The sequence below is a fragment of the Talpa occidentalis genome, unplaced genomic scaffold (assembly GCF_014898055.3).
Source record: "Talpa occidentalis isolate TD23 unplaced genomic scaffold, MPIMG_talOcc4v2.1 talOcc4.6, whole genome shotgun sequence".
NCBI lineage: Eukaryota > Metazoa > Chordata > Mammalia > Eulipotyphla > Talpidae > Talpa > Talpa occidentalis.
In genome coordinates, this window is record NW_023604972.1 from 51720697 (window position 1) to 51741602 (window position 20906).

The window sequence follows — 20906 nt, forward strand, 5'->3', positions numbered from 1 at the left end:
TAAAAAAAATAAAAATCATTAAAAAATTTCATAGAGGCAGAAAGTAGAATGGTGGTTGCCAGAGGCAAGTTATTATTTAATGGCTGAAGATATTCACTTTGCAAAGAGGTTGTGCAGCTGCACAACATGTGGATGAGCAGGTGCCACAGAGCTGTACATTTAAAAATAGATAAAATGGTAAACTTTGTTATGTATATTTTATCACAATAAAAAAGGGAAAATAAAATCCTACAAATTACTTGATTTTTAAAAACGAACTTGTTTTGAATGAATCTTGTTCTTTAAAGTATATGCAACAGTGAAGAATCAAACCTGGCTGTTTAAAGTTTGCAATAATGAATGGATTTTAAAACAAATTTGTTCTTTCTTTGTGTTACAAATATTAAACTCCATTCACTTTTGCAAAAAACACATGATGGTTTAAAAAAAAAATGAGTGCCAATCTACTCAGGATGCACTGACATTGGCCAGAACTACTTATGTTCTAAAACATAAGCCAAGTGGGCAGTTGATCGTTTACCGTTAACTCATTGATACAAAGAGCAGAAACTGGAGCACGATGGCCTCGGAGCTGGGTGAGGAATGACAGCTTGTTCAGATCCCAGATGATGCAGGTTCGGTCCCGGGACCCGCTGACGATGATGTGATAGGCTAATGAGGCTGTAGCACAGGTAACTGTATCCGTGTGGCCAAGTAAGGCCTATAAAGAGAACAGAAAGACCAGGCTGGTTGCAGCGGCAGTGCTCCCTAAGGGATTCCAGAAGGCCTTGGCTGTACTAGGAAATGACAGGTATGTGGACTGGGAGTGCCTTGAACAGTGTCTGGGAAGTCCTCATTCTTTTTTGTTTCATTCTGCTGAGGAGAGGGGAGAATTCTGGAGGACTCTGGAGGTTCTAATCTCCAACGTTGCACTGCTGCTTCCCTGGACTTGGGTCAGTAACTCAGAAGCAGGGAGAATGGCAACCGCAACCAACCCAGCATGTGTTTTCTCCTACTGTTTCTGTGCGGACATGTGTCAGCGATGGCCCCCAAAGTACAGAATTTAGTCTGAATCTATTTATTCTACGATGCCATCAACTCCTGTTAAGTCCATTCTAAGGAACTACAATTGGATGGAGTTTTAACAAAGGCACAAACTATGGGAACTGCAAGGTTGCGGTAGATGGTTCTAGCAAGATAAAGGGAAACTGTGGTCCCGATGTGTCTGCTAAGCTACAGTTACTGAACTGCAGATATCTGGACACCTCCTGTGCGCAAGAGACCCCTTCAAACTTCTCTTTTTGCTGGAATATGAAGAGAAACAAGAGGCAGGGAAATGGACATTGTAGGAAAATAGGTATTCTGAAGAAAAAGATTCAGACTTCTATTAGGATTTCTAAAATACTGAGCACTTGATGGCTTAAAATTCTGGCCATAAAATACACTTATTATAGGCTTATCACATCCTAGAAGGCTGTTTTAAGTAAGAAGTGCTTTTTTACTGAGAGATTATTGGCATACTAGCTTCAAAGCCTGTCTTCTATGTGGAAAACAGTATAAGAGAGTTTGAATCAGCAAACTACACTGCCCACCTTGTATTCGCTAATGTGGAGACTGTATTTCGCTACCTTTAGATGCAGAGCCAATGACGTTCCTGAACCATATGGATGGTTGTTGCTGTAAGTACAAGGGGTTTGAGCTTTCTGCAGATATTTAAAGACACCTCTGTTGGTTTGACTTTAGTTTTTAAACAGCTCTGGAATCACAAGGAACTGAATTTACATTCGGGCTTTACCACTAAGTATGAATGGACATGGGCCTTAACCCAAGCTGTGGTATTTCCAGGGGTACATGATGCAAATTACTGACTTATAGAATTGCAAGGATTGGAGTTTTACATTTTTCAAAATACCTGCACATAATGGTATACTTGATAAAAGGTATTCAATATTTTTGTTACACTACTTTTCAAATTTGTAACATAGAAAAGAGGTAAACTCCACCAAAGAAATCAAGTATTAAAAGATGATGGTTTAATTATGAGAGGATTCTTGCTTTCAGTTTAACTATGAGAGGATTCAAATTTTCAGTAAAAATTTGTAACAGATAAACTCATACCATTTGCAGCAACATGAGTGGAGCTAGAAGGGATTATGCTCAGTGAAACAAGGCAGAAAAAAAAGAAAAATATTGGATTGTTTCACTTACAGGAGGAATGTAGGGAAACCAGATAAGGGATCAGGAAAAATAATAATAATAATAAATTAAAAAACAAATTTAACAGGCAACTATAAATCAGAGACATTCTGTAGAAGAGGGGGAGGGAGAGGGATCAAAACAGGGGAGGAAGTGCACAAGGGACCATGGTGAAGGTGCACGGGCAACTTGGTGGAGGGAACTTTACTAACGCTGAGAGGAGAAAGCATACATTGTACAAAAAGAAAGAATGATGTAAAATATGTTTTTTTGTTTTTTTTTTAAAAAGGCGGTGTGGTACTGGTGAAAGAATTGATAAGCAGCTGAAAGGAGTAAACAGAGAACCCAGAAAAAAAAAATTATGTAGCAGGCAGGTATGTAACAAATGATCAAAAATGCATATTAATAAAATCATCACTGGCTTCAGTGAGTACATTCGTGAGATTGTCATGATAAGAACATGACACATGACGGAAGAGCAAAACAAAAGATTTGGTGGTCCAGCTGAGTGAAAATCACCTAGAGGGGAAATTCATTTTTTGAAATACCATTTTCTGATTTAATTACCATTTTTGGTCAGTCCTCTTTCTAATGAAAGAACATATATATTTTTTATTTTGTTCATTATGTCTGAAGCACCTTGGCATTAAGGAAGCTTCTAAAATGTCTCTAAAGTATGGCAGCTGAGCTGGACTATCTTTTCGTCTTCCACATATTTTGTTACCTGTTTGAGAGTGAGTGTCTTGGCCTTCTCCTTCGAGGTGCCCATCTCCCACACACACACAACCGTGCTTGTGCCGCCCGTGATGACCAGCTTGGGGTTGGGGCAGATTGCACAGAGAATCTGGCCCCACTCAGATAAACACTCATAAACAGTCACTGCCTGTAGAATACAACAGATGTTGCATCACTACGTCATCAAGTGGACTTCCAAACACAATGAAAACACTGAGTGGAGCAGAATGTTTACAGAGACCTCACAGGCAAATATTTGTGTGCACTCTGGGCTGGTTTTCATTTGGTAGCATTTCCACGGAAGCGCTACTCTGAACTACCCAATAAAACTTCCAAACTGTAGTTGCTGATAAAAACCACAACACAAAGGACTACTCAGTCTTTTAGTCTAGGAAAATGATGTTTGGATGGTGTTGCTATGTAAGATGCATGGGACAATCTGGCAAAAGGATGTGCTTGCTGGAGTGACTGAGAACGTGAAGAGCAACATGGTGCTGCTGTTCAGAGAACATCCACCACATGGAATTCTGTTCCAGCGCGACATACGGAATTGTGCGGGCAACCTCCTTTGCGCATTCAGGGGACTGTCAGAGGGTAAACACATGGCACTAAAGAATCACCGCTTACCACCTCTTCCAAGGATACTGATATTCAAACAGTAGCTACCACTGCTTGGGGGACAGGTGACACAGGATTTTTGCCTGCCATTTTAGAGCACTGAAATGTAGGTGGGCCAGATGGGGACTCATCACAAGGAGGTAATTCTAGCTGGCAAAAATGTTGAGTACCTTGTTGGCCAGGATCTTTTGGAACAATTCTCTGAGTGGAAGAGAAGAGCTAAGCCCTAGTACAAGTTTCCAAGAGAGACTTGTTCTTCAGGAAACAGAACTTGCCCAATAGCTTCTTTATCCTGATCTGATACAGTGAAGAGCTCCCTTACTTTGGGTTTTGGAGGAACAACTAGGATTCTCCTAGCCCCATTAAGGAGGAATTCAGACATAAAAGAAAAAAGTTCAGGGCCTCCCCGGTGGCGCAGCGGTTGAGCGTTGGGTTGCCAAGCTGCCCTCGGCCTCTGCGTCGCCGGTTCGATCCCCGGCTGCTCCCCAGCCACCAGAGGAGGGTCCAGCATGGCGCGCAGACCTCTCCTGCCGCCTGCTGCTCCCCTCAGCAGTGTACTTTGGTCCTTCTGCCTGCTCTGCTCCCCGCTCTGACTCTGGTGAATTCTCTCACCCTCCCGCGCTTCTGACTGTACCCAGTGCATGCATAAACAAAACAAACAAACAAACAAACAAATAAATAAATAAATAAAAATGCAAAAAAAAAAAAAAGAAAAAAAAAAGAAAAAGAAAAAAGGAAAAAGTTCAATAGTGAGCAAGAAACAATGCATACCTTGTCTGACTCATAGGTTCCCAGTCTGCAGCTGAGGTCCGCGTAGCCCCAAGCGAAAGTTTTGTTCCATGATGGTGGGATCAGAACCTTGTTCTGTTCCACTGCAAGAATCCCTTTATCTGTACAGACTATCTGTCCCACGGGTTCTTTGAGTTCTATAAAAAACAAATCAACACATTAGAACCGAGACAGGGAAAGTGACAGGAGACAATAAAGTAATCTCAAGTGTTTATACAAACAAGCACTTCACATTTACATTAAGACAAAATGACTTCAGAGGTACAGTGTGCCTTCTGCATCATCCACTGGGCATCATCCCAGTGCCCACTGGGTAGACACAACCCTGACATGTTCTATGGGCTTCCCTCCATTCTCCCTGTGTCTGGACATTTGGGTTTGGTTGCTAGCAATCAGGCATACCTCCATGATCCTAGGCCTGCAGAGTCCAGATCTGGATGTTCCTCAGAATGCCACCCACAGACCTTCATCCAAGCAAGACCGTTAGCACCTCCCAAGTCATAACCAGACCTTGACTTCCTGAAGGAAGCCAGCACTTTCTCTGAGAGGCCCAAACTCCCTGATCAGTGCCAGAACTTGGAAAACAGTGCTCAGAAATATCACTGGGCAGAGACCAAGCCTATAGGGAAGAGTGTGAGCATGAGCAAAATGGCCCAGAGCTGGTGGCCAGTTCAATTAACAGAATTTGATGCTCTGACTTTCGTTTTTTTGTTTTTTTAAAGATTTATTTATTGGGCCTCCCCGGTGGTGCAGCGGTTGAGCACTGGGTTGCGAAGCTGCCCGCAGCCTCTGCAGCACCGGTTCGATCCCCTGCTGCTCCCCGGCCACTGGAGGAGGGTCCCGCATGGCACGCAGAGCTCTCCTGCCGCCCGCTGCTCCCCTCAGCAGTGTACTTCGGTCCTTCTGCCTGCTCTGCTCCCCGCTCTGGCTCTGGTGAATTCTCTTACCCTCCCTTGCTTCTGACTGTACCCAGTGCTTGTATAAATAAATAAATAAATCTTTAAAAAAAAAGAAAAAGAAAAAGAAACTAAAAAAAAAAAAAAGATTTATTTATTAATTTATAAATTTATACAGGCACTGGGTACAGTCAGAAGTGTGGGAGGGTAAGAGAATTCACCAGAGCCAGAGCGGGGAGCAGAGCAGGCAGAAGGACCAAAATACACTGCTGAGGGGAGCAGCGGGCACGGCAGGAGAGGTCTGTCGCGCATTGTGGGACCCTCGCTGGTGGCGGGGGATCGAACTGGCGCTGCAGAAGTTGTGGGCAGCTTCACAGCCCAGTGCTCAACTGCTGCGCCACCAGGGGAGGCCCGATACTCTGACTTTTGGATTTAAGTGATCAAGTGAAGACTTTCCAAAATGTTTTTTCATTCTATAGGGAAAAAAGTCTATGTGACAACACACTTTTAAATAACTTATAACATAAAATAAAAGATGCTTTTTTAACTGGCATATTGAAAATGCAGTTTTCTTATCATTATTTCTATTTTGGCAGAACATGTACAAATGGAGACAGGTTTTTCCACACCTGTAATATAAAGTTAAGTACAACATTTGGTATTTAGTACTGTAACATTTTTGATATTTCACTCCTTAGCATAGGGGAGAAACCTGTTTGAATCTTTTAGATTCAAAAATCCCAAAGGCCAAAGAAAAAGATAACAGAAAAATCTATTATTTGGTGATTTATCACAAAAAGTACAGCATTCTCTACAAACTACACCATCGCTGAACAGCAAATTATTGGCAAAGTTATCGTTGAACTAGATTAAATAATTCCATGAAATCATGGCTCACACATTTATTTCCCATCCTCCTACCTTTCACAGGTGTCAGAGAAGGCCTCAAGTTGTCCAGATGATGGAAAAAGATCTTGTCGCTCGTAGATCCTGGTGGGACAGAGATTCCCAAATTGTCTCCGTTGAGTCGACTCCTCACTCGCTTTGGTGGATGAGGTTTTTTAAATAACTGTCATGAGAGGAGATGACAAACTTTACAATGAAAGTTGACATTTATTAAGGCCTATGTGCAAGGCTTTATGTTCTTATCTCACTGAGGTGTCATAACAGCCATCAGATATTATACTAGTCCATTTTACACTTGAGGAAGTTAATTCAAAGAGGCTCAAGACACAGCCAGGGATCTCACACCTCAGTAGGCAGGGAGAGGGCTGTGAAACCAAAGCTTAGGTCACAACCATGCTGTGACTTACACTAAATTCTAGGTACTGCTTCAAAATAAAACTAATCTAGTTGAACAACAGTAGACTGACTTATTTTCCAATGTTCATCATTTAACCAATTCTTCATAGTCTGGTACAATTCTGTGCCACCGAGGGCCTTTCCCTATGTGATTTATCAGTATCGTTTTGGTGTGATGCTACTAATTTGCTGTGTGAATAATAAATGCCTTCTTTTTACTGTGTGATATAAAGGAAAAAGAGAAAATAAAATCTTTGCTATTTCTGCTTAGTATTTCTATAGGATTAAAGAATGTTAACATACATTAAGACTATTTGTAAAATATTGTAGATCTTCAAAATAGTCATTTCTGTTGGAAAGCTGGTATTTGAATAACATATTTAGAAAAGCTTAGATGAAATGCAATTAAGGACCACAACACTCTTACACTTTGATTCTGGCATTCCGGATTTCTCAGAGGGGGAAAAAAAAAAAAGAAAAAAATGTGTTATATAGAGGAAGAGATACATTTTAGGCTTCCAAACCTTTGAATATGTTCTTTCTATTTACATACAGGGGACTATAATCTGGGTTCTGTTACGTCATAAAAATGATACAAGACTCTGAAGTTGTATAAAGATATGCCTATGTTTTAAAACATGTTCATGAACAAATGTTCAGAACTTTTCATGTGAGGACCTAAGAATGAGAGCCCTTTTTTTGCACAAGAAGAGAGGTAAATATGACAACATAAACTGTATGGCTAAGGAAACCCTTCCTAGGTGGTTATAAGTGGAAGTACTCTCTGTTAGACACCAGAATGTCTAGACACCAGTATCCAAACCATTTGCCTCTTAGGTAAAGGTGGGGAAAATAAATTCTGCAATAGTTCATTTATCTTGATTTTTTTTTTTTTAAATAATAAATTTTATTTTTATATTCCCCCATACAATTGCAAACCCCCCATTCTGACCCCAGGTTGTTTTTTTTTTTTTTAAGATTTATTTATTTATGCATACAAGAACTGGGGTACAGGCCAGAGATGCGGGGGGTGAGCGGATTCACCAGAGACATAGTAGGGAACAGAACATGCAGATTGGCCTGAAGTACACTGCTGAGGGGAACAGCGGACGAGTCAGGAGAGGTCTGCTGTGCCATGTGGGGGTAGCTCCCTGGCCAGGGACCGAACTCATGCTGCAGTGCCTGCGGACAGCTTCATAGTGCAGTGCTTAACCCCTTGTGCCACCAGGGAGGCCCTATCTTGATGTTTTTGTTCAAAATGTTAGTTTTTCAGAGGGTATGAAACATGATCCCTGTACTTGTAACCCTCAGAAAAAATGAAAGGTTTAACTAAGATTCTCTACAGAGGGCCCCTATCTGGATAGTAAAAGGGAGGAGAAAGTACTACTAGGAACCTCATCCATGGTGATTAGCATTATTAACAAGTATCATGCCTTAAAAGCAAAGGAAACATGGCTCCTTCCTTGAGGGGACCAGATGGCACTGCACAGTGCAGTTACAGGCTGTTCTGCTGTCAGTCACGGCCTTTCCATGGACACAGACTCGCTATTGTTTGCATGTTCTCAATTGTGCATTGTTAATCCTGGAAACCTCAAAGTTGGTTAACTTATAAAAAAGGGAATCTAGGAAAGAAATCTGAAGCAAGAATACAGAAGGATTGCAGACTGAAGTGGAGCTTGGGAGGGGTAGGTGGTTTGATCAGTCTAATAAATAAAGCTGCTTTCTCCACAGTGCTGCAGTTACTGCTGTGATCTAGCCTCCTGCCTTGCCCTGGACAATTGTGATGAGAGAAGGGTTAAAGTCTCCTAAAAGAGGTTTGGCCATCACTGTGGGTGAGAGAGGCATTGCATTTGGGAGCTGAGAGACTAAGTATTTGTTCTTCTCCAGGTGCCAGATGGTAGCTAGTGCAGTTGGTGCAGGGCTGGCTCTAGGCATATACCCTTAAATCACAGCATTTAGCACCCTTATAATGATAATCTACAGCAAGCCACCACGATCTGTTCCTGAGCTACCAGTGCTTCCTAGTGGAGCTGCTCCTAACTGGCTCCCCCATCAATGTGTGTACGTGTGTGTGTGTGTGTGTGTGTGTCACACACACACACACACACACACACACACACACTATAGTTAGAGTGATATTTAAAGTTTAAATATGACTATGTTTATTAACCTGCTGGCTCTGGGACAGAACCCCATCTCTCTATGTACCACGGTCCCAAGGACCACACCTGCCTCCCTGATGGTGCTGTCTCCGTCCTCTTGGCAGAGGCGAGGCAGGAACAAGAGAGCATTCCCTGTACTATCCTATGAGGGGAAGCTGTCTTTGAAAAACAAAATATCTATTTATCTCAATGATAAAAGGGTGGATAAAGCAATAATCTAGGAATGCACTGACCTTACTGGCAGATATTTATGGTTTCCTATTAAAAAGTTAAACTTAATGAATTGCATATGGTCATCTACCATCTACACAAATATTCCAGAGCTTAAAAAATGAAACATAGGCCATCAATAAGAAGAACGTCCATACCTGTTTAGGGATCTGACCAAAGTTGTTAATGAACCCTATGGTAGCTGTCTCCTTCAGTGGGTCATTTATATTGTATATATCCACTTGACCCTCATAAAAAAGATGATGGAAGACATTTACAGCCTCTACTGCAGCAGGGCCTTGCTGTTTATAGCCAAAGATTAAGTCGATCCACTCATGCAGGTGGGCACTCACATAATCACATTCCAAAGCCTATAATTTCAAAACAAAGATTCAGTTATTGGCTGATATTTATTACCTGTTCACAAAGTAAAAACAATTGGCCGATGGTCAATAGGAACTAGTATAACTGAAAATCATAAAAACAGTATTAGTAACTTAAACAAATGGGTGACACATTACACAAGCTCCTCTCTTTGTATTACAGTCAATGATCAAATAAAATCCAACTTCAGCTGCAAATATACTTCCATTACCTCTCGGTGGACTCTGATGAATTCTCGGGGGTCCCCTTTTGCCCAAGGTGGAAGGATAACATCTCCAAGCTTGGTGCCATTTTGCTTACAGCCTGTGTAATCGGATACATTAAAAAGAAAATGAAAGAATGGGGTAAACAGTAACGTCATATTAAAGGACAGAGAAATAATGGGTTAGATTCATTACCAGAACTTTGAAATTTTATCACCAGAAAGCATCCTCAGAGATCACCTACTCTGGCATTTCTCCTATGATGACTCCTTAGAGTACTTCCTCAGAGAGATGTACTAAGTGTTAGCAAAACTAAGGGTCTTAAGTGACTTCAGGAAATGCTGAGTTATATAAAATTAAACATGTTCCCACAGGACTCCTCAGAGGCACTACCTTCTCTAGGGATAGTCACCACAGGACTCCTTTTTAATGAAGTATTTTGTGTGGCTACTATCTTGAGATTTGTAAACCCTTCTAAAATTTAGTTCCCTTAGGAGTGTTCACTTGGAAGAATTCACCACTTCTCTCTAAAATCTTTTGTTTCAGCTTTTCCAGAATGCTTCAAACTTAGTGAGTCATCAACACTGAATTTCTTGTGTTAATGTTTTGACAAATTTCTGCCATCACATGAAGGTTATTGAAAGGCTATTTAATATTCTGTCTTTTTCAGTTTGAATACTTTTTGCTTAAGAAGAAATGAAGGTGCCACGGTCTCCTAGAGATATCTGAAATACTGGTGGTTTCTCATAATTCTGATTCTTAAATTCTTGAGAGAGTGTGTAAGCTGAACTTTATTTTGTTGTAAAAATTTTCATCTAAAAAAATGTTAAACCATATGACATTTTACTATTATTATATCATTTAACAGAAAAAATATTTCAAAGTCTATGGGAATACCAGTGAGAAATAAAAATATCAAGTTGTAATCATGCATACCAAGTATCATTTCTGCCAAATACACTGTTATTTGAAGTCATAGCAGACAAAGTTAAAATACTAAAAGGGGGCCTCCCTGGTGGCGCAGCGGTTGAGCGCTGGGTTGCAAAGCTGCCCGCAGCTTCTGCAGCGGTGCCGGTTCGATCCCCAGCTGCTCCCCGGCCACCGGAGGAGGGTCCCATATGGTGCGCAGACTTCTCCTGCTGCCCGCTGCTCCCCTCAGCAGTGTACTTCGGTCCTTCTGCCTGCTCTGCTCCCCGCTCTGGCTCTGGTGAATTCTCTCACCCTCTCGCACTTCTGACTATACCCAGTGCTTGTATAAATAAATAAATAAATCTTTAAAAAAATAAAATAAAATAAAATACTAAAAGGAACTATTTGCTATGAAACCTGTCCACTACAAAACACATTAATTGGGATTAGCACTGGAAACGGATTCTTTTTCTTCTTTTATTATTTTTGAAATAACATAGAAATTAACTTTAGATTTCAGACTTTTCCAAGTTACAAAATTAGATGATCATTGTAAACATGCTGACTCACAAGCTGAACAGCAGTTGACTAGAAAAAGAGTTATATTAAAATTTTTCATAGAGAAGTGTAATTGTTCAAATTTTAGAACACAAAAGCAGTTCTAAGAGAGCCAATAAAAATATTTCCCTTCGAAACTATCTTGTTTTCATTGCTGTTGTTTGATGACTTATTTACAATGTGATATCATGTGAGAGAAACAAACATGTGTTTACTGTTTAAAGGAATATCTTGACTTAAGGGAAAAAATACCAATCAAGCTATTACAATTCCTTCTTACCCCTTTCACAACCTTATCTTGTCCCCTTAAAATGTTCCCTGGCCTAATTTTTATAACAAGAAGCAAGTAATAATCCGTAGATTATTGCTTGAGATATAATCTACTTTTCAAAGTTTTGCTCATAAGCCAACAATATTTTTATGATATAATTTATCAACTCTATCTGCAATATACAATGTCATTTAGAGGGAACAACGTGTGCAGAAAATTCTTGATCTAATTCTTCAGCTCTGCAGTTCTACTCTATTATTACATCTGGGGCGAAGGACAAGAAAACAGGTGAATGTTACGCATCCCAGAGTCCATCCTAAGTGCTTCTTCTCTTATATCATTTACTACCTTTTTGGGGTGGGGACAATCAGTGGTTGGCTTTGTTTTCTTTTTTCTTTTTTTTTGCAGTGAAATTCATATTAACATACAATTTATCATAGCTGAGTGAACAATTCAATGGCTTTTAGTGTATTTACAATGTTGTGAATTCACCACTTCTATCTAATCCTAAAACATTTTTAATACTCCCCCCAAAGAAACCCTGTACCCATTAAACTGTTATCCCTCATTCGCCTGTACCCCTGCCCCTGATGACACCTGTCAATCTGGATTTACTTATAATGGGTATTCCATATAAGTGGAATACAATATACTTTTGTGTCTGGCTTACTTCGCTTAGTGTAATGTTTTCCACATTCATCTATGTTGTAGCATTAATATTTTATGCTTTATTATCGCTGAATAATGTTCCATATTGTATAACTACACAATTTGTTCATCACATTGAAAGACATGTGGGTTGTTTCTACCATTTGGCTATTGTGAATAATACTACTATGAACATATGTACAAGCACTTGTTTAAGTCTTTGTTTTCAGTTTTTCTGGATATACAACCTGGAGAGGAATTACTGGAACACAGGGCAATTTTTTGAGTAACTACCAAACTGCTTCTCAAAGTGGTTGAGCCATTACATTCCCATTGGCAATGTACAAAGATGCTACTTTCTCTAGATCCTCACTAGCCCTTGTCATTTTTGTGCTTGTGTTGGTCGTGCCCTCTCTCTATAGCCATCCAAGTGGCTCTAAAGGGGTACTTCACTGTGGCTTTGACTTGTATTTTCATATTGTCTATTGATGTAGAGCATCTTTTTACATGCCTGTTGACCATCTGTATCTCTTCTTTGCTGAAATGTCTATTTGAGTCCTTGGCTGATTTTTGAATTGGGTTGTTTTTGTTGTTGAATTGTGAGAGTTCTTTATACTCTGGCTACTAAGCCCCAATAAGCTGTATCATTTGCAAATATTTCCTTCCATTCTCTAGGTTTTCTTCATAATGTCCTTGGATGCAGAAGTTTTACATTCTGATCAAGTCCATCTGTTTTGCTGTTGCGTGTGCTTTTGATATCTAAGAATTCATTGCCAGATACAAGATTATGAAGATGTAACTTTGTTTTCTTCTAAGAGTTAATGGATTTAACTCTTCTATGAAAACAGTGGTTTTAGACAGTGTGATTTTAAGGCGGGAAGGTTATCTGTTGTGAAGGTGAGCATGACAAAAATACCTAAATCCCCTTTTTTACCTGCTTATTTAAAAGTGGATCATTTAACTGGGTTTATAAGTAGTTTGGCTACAACAGTTTTGCAACATAGATTATTATAATTGATCCAGTGTTTCTGAAAGATTGGAGTAACTCTCTCATCCCTCTCCACATTTGTCTCTTTGAAATGCCATTCCTAGGAAATAGAGTAGCTTTCTCCAAAGGTGAATTACAAGCCAACATAACTCATCCATACTCAAATGCTGTGCACACAGTTGTTGTTTTTCCCTATTCACCATCTATTCTATTCCTCTGAGAAGCCATTACTTCCTCCAGCTCTAAGTCTTAGAACTTGGAACCTTTAGCTGATAACAGTGAGCGTCAGGTCCAATCACAGGTGATGAGACTAAATTTCGGGACTTTTTCTGCGGCTACTCAGAGAATCTTAATATTTCACACTGGACCTGTAGCTATAACCTCATAAGGTTAAAGTTGCTGCTGAATAACAGATAAAAATTAATTAAAATTTTTCTATATAGAAAAACCACTCAAATGTATTAGATATGAATATTTCTCTGATTTTTCTTTTAATGAAATTTCTTAAGCTGGCATAGTAGTGATTTCTATGTTAAATTATTATAAAGTACAGGTGTGAAAAAAGAACACTATCTGGCTGGAATAGTCAAATGTAGAAACAATGGAATTTTGATGTTTTTAAAAAAAAATTCTCAGAAACACAGATTAGCAAGCTTTGTGCCAAGAAACTGCAATCAAAGTCCAATTTCCTGTAACTGCCAGGTAATATAAAGAGAGTTTAGTGATGAAATTTCTTTCCTTTTTTGTATTCACTTGGTTCTGTCATTCTAGAAAATAGTACCTGAACATGATGAAAGGACATATGTGAAGTTATTCTGAAATTCTGAAACATATTCTCTGAGATTTTAAAACATATTAGCACAGAAACTGAGAATGTCCCAGGCAATACATAAGATTAAAATAACACATGAAAAATTTAGATGTATGATTCTTGGCAATTAATCAGTTTCAATTGTAACAATTCTCCAGTAAATTTTCACTTCTACCTCTGTCTTCATTCAAATACTATTTTGACCATTTGATGTATTTTTACACATTTTGGTTTGAAACAGCTATTTTGGGGCATTTATTTTTCATTTTATACATAATACCATACACCCAATTACAGGGAACAACATCAGTTGAAACCACAAGGAAATCTTTTCTCATTAGTGAGTACTGTAGAAAAGATACTTATTTTCATTGATCTTTTCTTGTCTAATAGCTCTACATACCGAGATCAAAGTTGTTGGAATTGAACAGGAATTCCGGCAAGTAAAAAAATTCTGGGATAAGTTCTTTTACATCTGCCATGTTGTGCTTTGATGCAGAATACCAGGCCTCACGCACACTGTGAAACATCCGGTCAGCCAGATCGAAGTGGCCTCCCTGTGGGCAGAACAAGACCTGTCTTTTAGAGAACCATTTCCACCTTACAGCTTCTGTCCAGTGCAAGGGCTTGAAAACCCCAAGTAACTATGTTTGGTCACATTTCATTTCTCATAACCTGATGGCAAACACACAAAATGAAAATATAGCTTTTAGGGGTACTTTTTAAATGGATGCTGAAAATGTTTGCTATGTGATCAAACTGAAATCCACATATAAAGGTTTAAAAGTCACTTAAAAATAGAAACATGACAAGTTCTCATACCAGAGAATTAGATGGGTAAGAAGGTAATCAAAAAGTTTTAGATTGATCAAATCAATTCAACAGAAAAGGGATTTCTTTGTAAGGCCTAAAGAGCCTCACAAATGTGGCAATCCCTTCCTCAACCAAACCCTGTGCTGTGTATTAAGTGAACACAGCATATTTGTCTTTAAGATGATGTTTACTGTGGGAAAATTCAAAAGCCCATATAAAGGACACCAAGGCCTACCTCAATTTGCCCTTGTTATTTTCCATCCTCTATCTTCTCTGGACACAATGGGCTCCTTGCTGTTCCTCAAACATCTCAGGCATATGCTACCTTATGGCACTTGCTCAGGCTGTTCTCTCTATCTGGAACACACTTCCTCCGATATGTGCATAAGTAACTGCCTGACCTACTCCAGTTTTCTTCAAGGAGACATATTCTGACCACTCATTAAAACTGTATGTTCCCAGGGGGCCTCCCCGGTGGCGCAGCGGTTGAGCGCTGGGTTGCGAAGCTGCGCGCGGCCTCTGCGGCGCCGGTTCGATCCCCGGCTGCTCCCCGGCCACCGGAGGAGGGTCCCACATGGCGCGCAGACCTCTCCTGCCGCCCGCTGCTCCCCTCAGCAGTGTACTTCGGTCCTTCTGCCTGCTCTGCTCCCCGCTCTGGCTCTGGTGAATTCTCTCACCCTCCCGCGCTTCTGACTGTACCCAGTGCATGTATAAACAAAACAAACAAAGAAACCAGCAAAACAAATAAATAAAGCATGCCTCTATTAAAAAAAAAAAAAAAAAAACTGTATGTTCCTGGGGCCTCCCTGGTAGCCTAGGGATTAAGTCTCAGCACTATCATCACTATGGCCTGAATTCGATCCCCAGGAAGCTAACCCTCATATAGCGCAGCAGACCTCTCCTGTCTTGCTGCTACCCTCAGCAGTGTGTTTTAGTGAATCCGCCTCTTCTGCTCCCCACTCTGTCTCTGGTGAATCCTCTTACCCCTTGCACCTCTGACTTACACCCCAGTTCTTCTATGCATAAATAAATAAAAATCTTTTGAAAAACCAAAAAACTAAGTTCCCTCCCTCTTTCCCCGCATCCCTTTCTTGATCAAATTCTTCTGATAGCCTTGATCAATTCTAAAACATGTAATAATTGTTAATTACACTTGCATGTCTCCCTCAATTAAAATACATAAACTCAACAAGCAGAACTTTTTATTTACTCATTGATGTCATTAAAAAGCACTCAGAACAGTGCCTTGAACACAGATGTTCACAAATATTTGCTGAGTGAATGAAAGTGAATGTGGAGAAAAATAATCTTAATTAAGAAAACAGCAAATGAGCTGAATTCTTAAAAAAAAAAGTTTATTGTATTCAACCAGTTAATAAGGCTGAACTCTATGCACCTGGCTGGAAAGAATGATGCCACTTCTTTGACTAGAGGACACTGGCACTTGTTAACAGTAGTTAACAAGTAATTTCCAGCTTATTCATCAACTTTAGTTCTCTTTCATTATGTCAAACTAATTTGTCACTAAAACTTCACAGGCCTTCTTGTGAGGCAAGATGACATGTTTTTAAAAAGCAACAATTCTAAACAGAAAGAAGACTTAAATGAAATGGAAAAATTTTCAATCTAGAGTCTTACCTGTAGCCTTAAGAATATTTGTGTGAAAGGCTCCATCCTTACTAGGTAGGAAGCCACAATCATCGCTGATGAATAGTGGGTCCCATAGTGGTAGGCTGGAGTTTCTCCTATTCAAGAAAATTGAAGCATAATTAAAAATAAGAGTAAATATAAAAATAAGATTGGTATTAATTCACAGCTATGAAAACACTGAGGTATGTGATGAATGTGAAAATAACGTAGTCAATACAGGCATCTGCATTACGAAAACTATGGGGGTAGTAACACAGCTACCCCCTACTTATGCATCAGGCAGTAATCTAAGTAAGTTTAGTTCAGTTCCTTTCCCCCCAAACTTAGCACATCTAATTCCTGTTTTGAGTCTTACTGTTAGGTAACCCTTAATGGCAAACCATCTTCCATTAAAGCAGGATATTGACTTAGAGCAATACATTCTGGTTGTGCAATAATCTATTACTCTATATGGTTATCTGTAAGTATTATGCAAATTTCACTACACACTCTCTGGGGGGTGAAGTCCACATAGCTGTTTTCCCTTTTTGTTTATATTTGCCTCTTTGAGGAGGATACATGATAAATATAAAACACAATAAATACTAGATAAACTACATAGTATTTTAAAAGGTAGTTGATTACTATTTTTTTTTTTTTAATAGAGGCATGTTATTTGTTTTATTTGTTTGATTGTTTGTTTGTTTATACATGCACTGGGTACAGTCAGAAGCGCGGGAGGGTGAGAGAATTCACCGGAGCCAGAGCGGGGAGCAGAGCAGGCAGAAGGACTGAAGTACACTGCTGAGGGGAGCAGCGGGCGGCAGGAGAGATCTGCGCGCCATGCGGGACCCTCCTCCGGTGACCGGGGAGCAGCTGGGGATCGAACCGGCGCTGCAGAGGCCGCCGTCAGCTTTGCAACCCAGCGCTCAACCGCTGCGCCACCGGGGAGGCCCAGTTGATTACTATTTCTAATGTAAAAGAGTTCCAAAAATGTGCCTCAATAAAAGTAAAGGATCGTTAATAAATGAAAGTATAGTTTCTAGCCTAAATACTATTAGAAATTAAGGCAGATTATGATGGGAATATTCTTCCCTAGAGAGACATACTTAATTTTCTGCCAATACTCTGATAAGCTACCTGCAAAAAGAAAAATATGTCTTCTAAGCATGGCTAGCAAATATGCAATCCTTGATTTCTGTGCTCTAATTGTTGTACATGTTTGCATGTACATACACCATATGTAGATATAAGAATATATAAGCAATTTGGGGAAGAATGAAAGGATGTCAGTCTACTAAACAGTGGCTTACTTTTGAATCTCAGGTACAAAGTTCAAAGGCAAAAAAAATGTTACTTACCGTTAGGGTCTTCCCAATCTTTATACCGCTTCTTATATTGAGCTAATCGTTCATCTGTTTGTGCTCCCATGGGCTTAGCCAGGTTTCTAAATGTCTTGGGATTAGTAAGATCTACTTCCTACAATACAAAATGAAATACAATTCCAAATTACTATATACCCTCTGTTCTCACCAGTGACAGCAGTGTCTATTGCAGGCAATGATGATTTATAAGTGTGCTAGTGTTGGGGGTGGGAGGGTTCACACTGGCAGAACTGGACTCTAAATGTACCAACTGGCTAATCATATTTTATTGACAGGTACATGGCAATTTGTAATCTGATTCATTTTGAAGACAATGGCTTTGGAAATTAAGTGTTCAGAGAGGAAAGGAACTCAGAATCCAGATTTGGAGATGAGGAAAAAGACAGAAAATTCTTCCCAGTCTTGGCAAGAACACAGCAAGAGATTGTGGACACAAAAGCCCCAATTCATCTTTACCCTCTTATCGCCCATAACTGAAGGGACCGAATCTCCTTATTGTTCTCTTTTCTCTTCCCCCATTTCATTCCAACTTCACTTCTGAGCACTCTCTTTTTAGAGATGACTGAAGTGAAGTAAACTATAGCACTCGGTAGTTCACTCTTCTCTAAAGATAACAGCATACCCGAGCAAGTGACTTCCAAATGGCATGCATATTGTCAATCTACCACAGATTATTTTAAAAGCTCATCTCTAGCTAACCTAATTCCCATATTTAAAAGGAAAATGACACCTATTTCCAGAGGATTTCAAAAGTAGAACTTTAAAATACCCATAGGATATTTAATATGTGCTCTTTCATAGGACATAATGATCCATTTTGTCAAACTCATATTTTAAAGTCTTGGGTAGGTGAAAGTGATCCACATTTATGAAGTAAATATATTTGTCCTCTCAAAAATCTACATGCAAGTACTTCATTTATATTTATTTTGGTTACTTTAACAAAAGGTGAAGTGTGTATTATGCACCAGGTTCCAGAGGCTGGGAATTAAGAGATATGTAAGATAGTCTTGATACTCAAGGACCTCACAGTTGTAGCAGAGTCAGAAAAAAATCATGACCACAACCTGCTGTAAATCAAAGTAGCATAACACAGCTATAAGGCAGTGAGGGAGCAGAAAAAGGAGAGGAAGAAACAGAGGCTTCCCAAAGGTGATACATGGACTTAAGTGTGTCGCACAGGATAAAATGGATCTAGCCAGGTAAATCTGTAAGCAGGCAAAGATGTGCATGGACACTGTGCAGAATTCTGGGAAAGAGTGGGCAGAGCTACTGATTGGTGAAAGAGGGGATGGGAATAGCTGGACAGCAATCTGAAATGATGTGCTGGCAATGCTGATAGGACAAAGGACAAGACTAGAAAGACATTTAACAGGCAGACACGTTGGCCACTGAGTAGACATTGGGCTGTAGGAAAATGAGTGAATTTCCAGCCTATATGACAACATGGACAGGACAGCTACTTCTGGAGATGGGGAATACAGATCAGAATTGTGTCAGGATAATAAGGTTCAGTAGAGGGATCTATTTCTTTTTGGTCAACTTAACAGTGAAGTGAGTAATATGTACCAGATTCTAGAGGTTGGAAATTGAGAGATATCTAAGATAGCCTTTGTGCTCAAGGACCTCACATTCAAGTATAGAATGACACAGTTGCCCATTCCCTCCTCACACAACTGCATTCTTTTTGGACTTGATGCCTCTTAAAAAATCTATATTGCTTTTTAAGCTTCCTTCATTGACTTAAAAGTTTTAATTTATCAAACTTCATACTTGACTCCCTCTTTTCCTACCACTAGAATAGTAATACACACTAACAACATAGAAATACACACTACGTTGTAAACACAGGCACACCACTATAGGAATACATGCTAACAACACATGTAAACGTGCACACAGGAATACACACTAACAACACATGTAAATACAGGTTCAAGTGGAATATATTCACATTTGTCTGTATGTAGGGTAAATTTCCAATCTTCCTCTAAACTATGATTTCTGCAGACAGAAGTTTTATTTCTCTCTTATTCTGATGTATAAAACTACCAGAAAAACAAGCATACATGATTCTTGTGAATGAGAAGTTCCAATGAATTTCTTAATTTTAGAATGAGTAACTTTTTTTTTTTTTTAATTTATCTAAGCCCAACCCTCACTTGCTATTCTGGTTAATTTCAGAACTAATCACATCTCTAACAGATAGCAGGCACAGAGAGACAGGAAGGCTAACATTTATATGCAAACATTTTGATGTTGACTTTGAACCCTAAGTCACATATATGTTTAAATATCAAAACTCTTCTTGCAAATCTTCTGGGAATGGTGCAAAAATCTCCTGTTTGACAGGAATATTTTTCATAAGAGTGACTTTTTCTTCCTCTAATAGACAATTCAAATGATACAGAAGAATTCTGATGTCACAAGTGGATACATATTAATTTAATTACAACTTGAGGAAGCCAACAGGTATTATAATTAATATCTAAAAAGGTTGGTCAATTCTTTAAACTTTGTAGAAATCCAAGTTAAAACTCTCATCTTCTTGGAGCAATCTTAGAATCTTTCAATTACTATTGAAAATGTGTTCCACTTACACAAAATGATTTAAGATTTACCTCTGAGTCGTAATCTGCAAGGATCCAGGGAAAGACGGGATACTGCATGAGATCATTATATGACCTGCCAGCCAGAGTGTTCAAATGCATCAAATACTGGAAGTTGCTGATTTCACCTCTCTTGGGAAAGATAAATAAAGATTCATTTTAGAACAATCAATTATTTCCACTGGGTCACATAAAAGAATTTGATATGTAAGATGAGGTAAAGGTCAGTTTCTTATGGATTTCAGACAATAAAAACAGTTTTTCCCTAAAAAGAACAAAAACATGTTTTCCTATGGTGTAGATTTTTGTGCATTATAATGTGGTTTTGACAACATGACTTATGCCCACTAGCTAAAAATTAAAAACAAAGCTTATATTATCTTTCACCTTACCTCCCATCTCTGAGTCACAGACTTCTCTCCAACCAAGGTACTAAGCAGCCCAGATCTAAAAACAATAAATAATTAAGTAAATTCTAGGCAATATAATGCTAAGGTTGAGTTCATTATAAAGCTGAAAGTTTTACTTTCTCAAATTATTGAGAAGTACCTATTTTTGGGCCATGAAATCAGTTTAGAGGGTTGTGATTATGAAGAACTGAACTGAAGAAAACAGGGAACATTTGAAGATATCACATATCCTAAGGGAAACTATTTTCTGTTATTTTTGTTTTAGAATTTATAACTCAGTTTGCATAACATAGGATGCAAGGAAGTATTTATTTTTTTTTAATAAGTCATGACAAAAGGGTTTGAAAAACTGATCTAATCCTATATTATACCTTTTTATAACAATTCCTATTTAAACGGGT

At 39.0% G+C, this 20906-nt stretch overlaps 1 protein-coding gene across 14 annotated transcripts in view; it reads right to left on the bottom strand.

Annotated features, from left to right (window-relative positions):
- The window catches only part of WDFY3 (WD repeat and FYVE domain containing 3), a 263597-nt gene that overhangs the window by 14756 nt on the left and 227935 nt on the right, over positions 1 to 20906 (bottom strand). For 13 of the 14 annotated variants that reach the window (XM_054687824.1, XM_054687825.1, XM_054687826.1 and 10 more), the window contains 11 exons: positions 20488 to 20542; positions 20108 to 20227; positions 17463 to 17580; positions 16111 to 16217; positions 14063 to 14216; positions 9483 to 9574; positions 9046 to 9258; positions 6135 to 6282; positions 4300 to 4454; positions 2900 to 3058; positions 521 to 700 (listed from right to left, as the gene is read on the bottom strand). In XM_054687824.1, the coding sequence (XP_054543799.1) occupies positions 521 to 700; positions 2900 to 3058; positions 4300 to 4454; positions 6135 to 6282; positions 9046 to 9258; positions 9483 to 9574; positions 14063 to 14216; positions 16111 to 16217; positions 17463 to 17580; positions 20108 to 20227; positions 20488 to 20542 (1501 nt within the window). Of the gene's footprint in view, positions 1 to 520; positions 701 to 2899; positions 3059 to 4299; positions 4455 to 6134; positions 6283 to 9045; positions 9259 to 9482; positions 9575 to 14062; positions 14217 to 14575; positions 14840 to 16110; positions 16218 to 17462; positions 17581 to 20107; positions 20228 to 20487; positions 20543 to 20906 lie in introns of those variants that run through there. The other variant, XM_054687835.1, reaches the window with a different exon arrangement.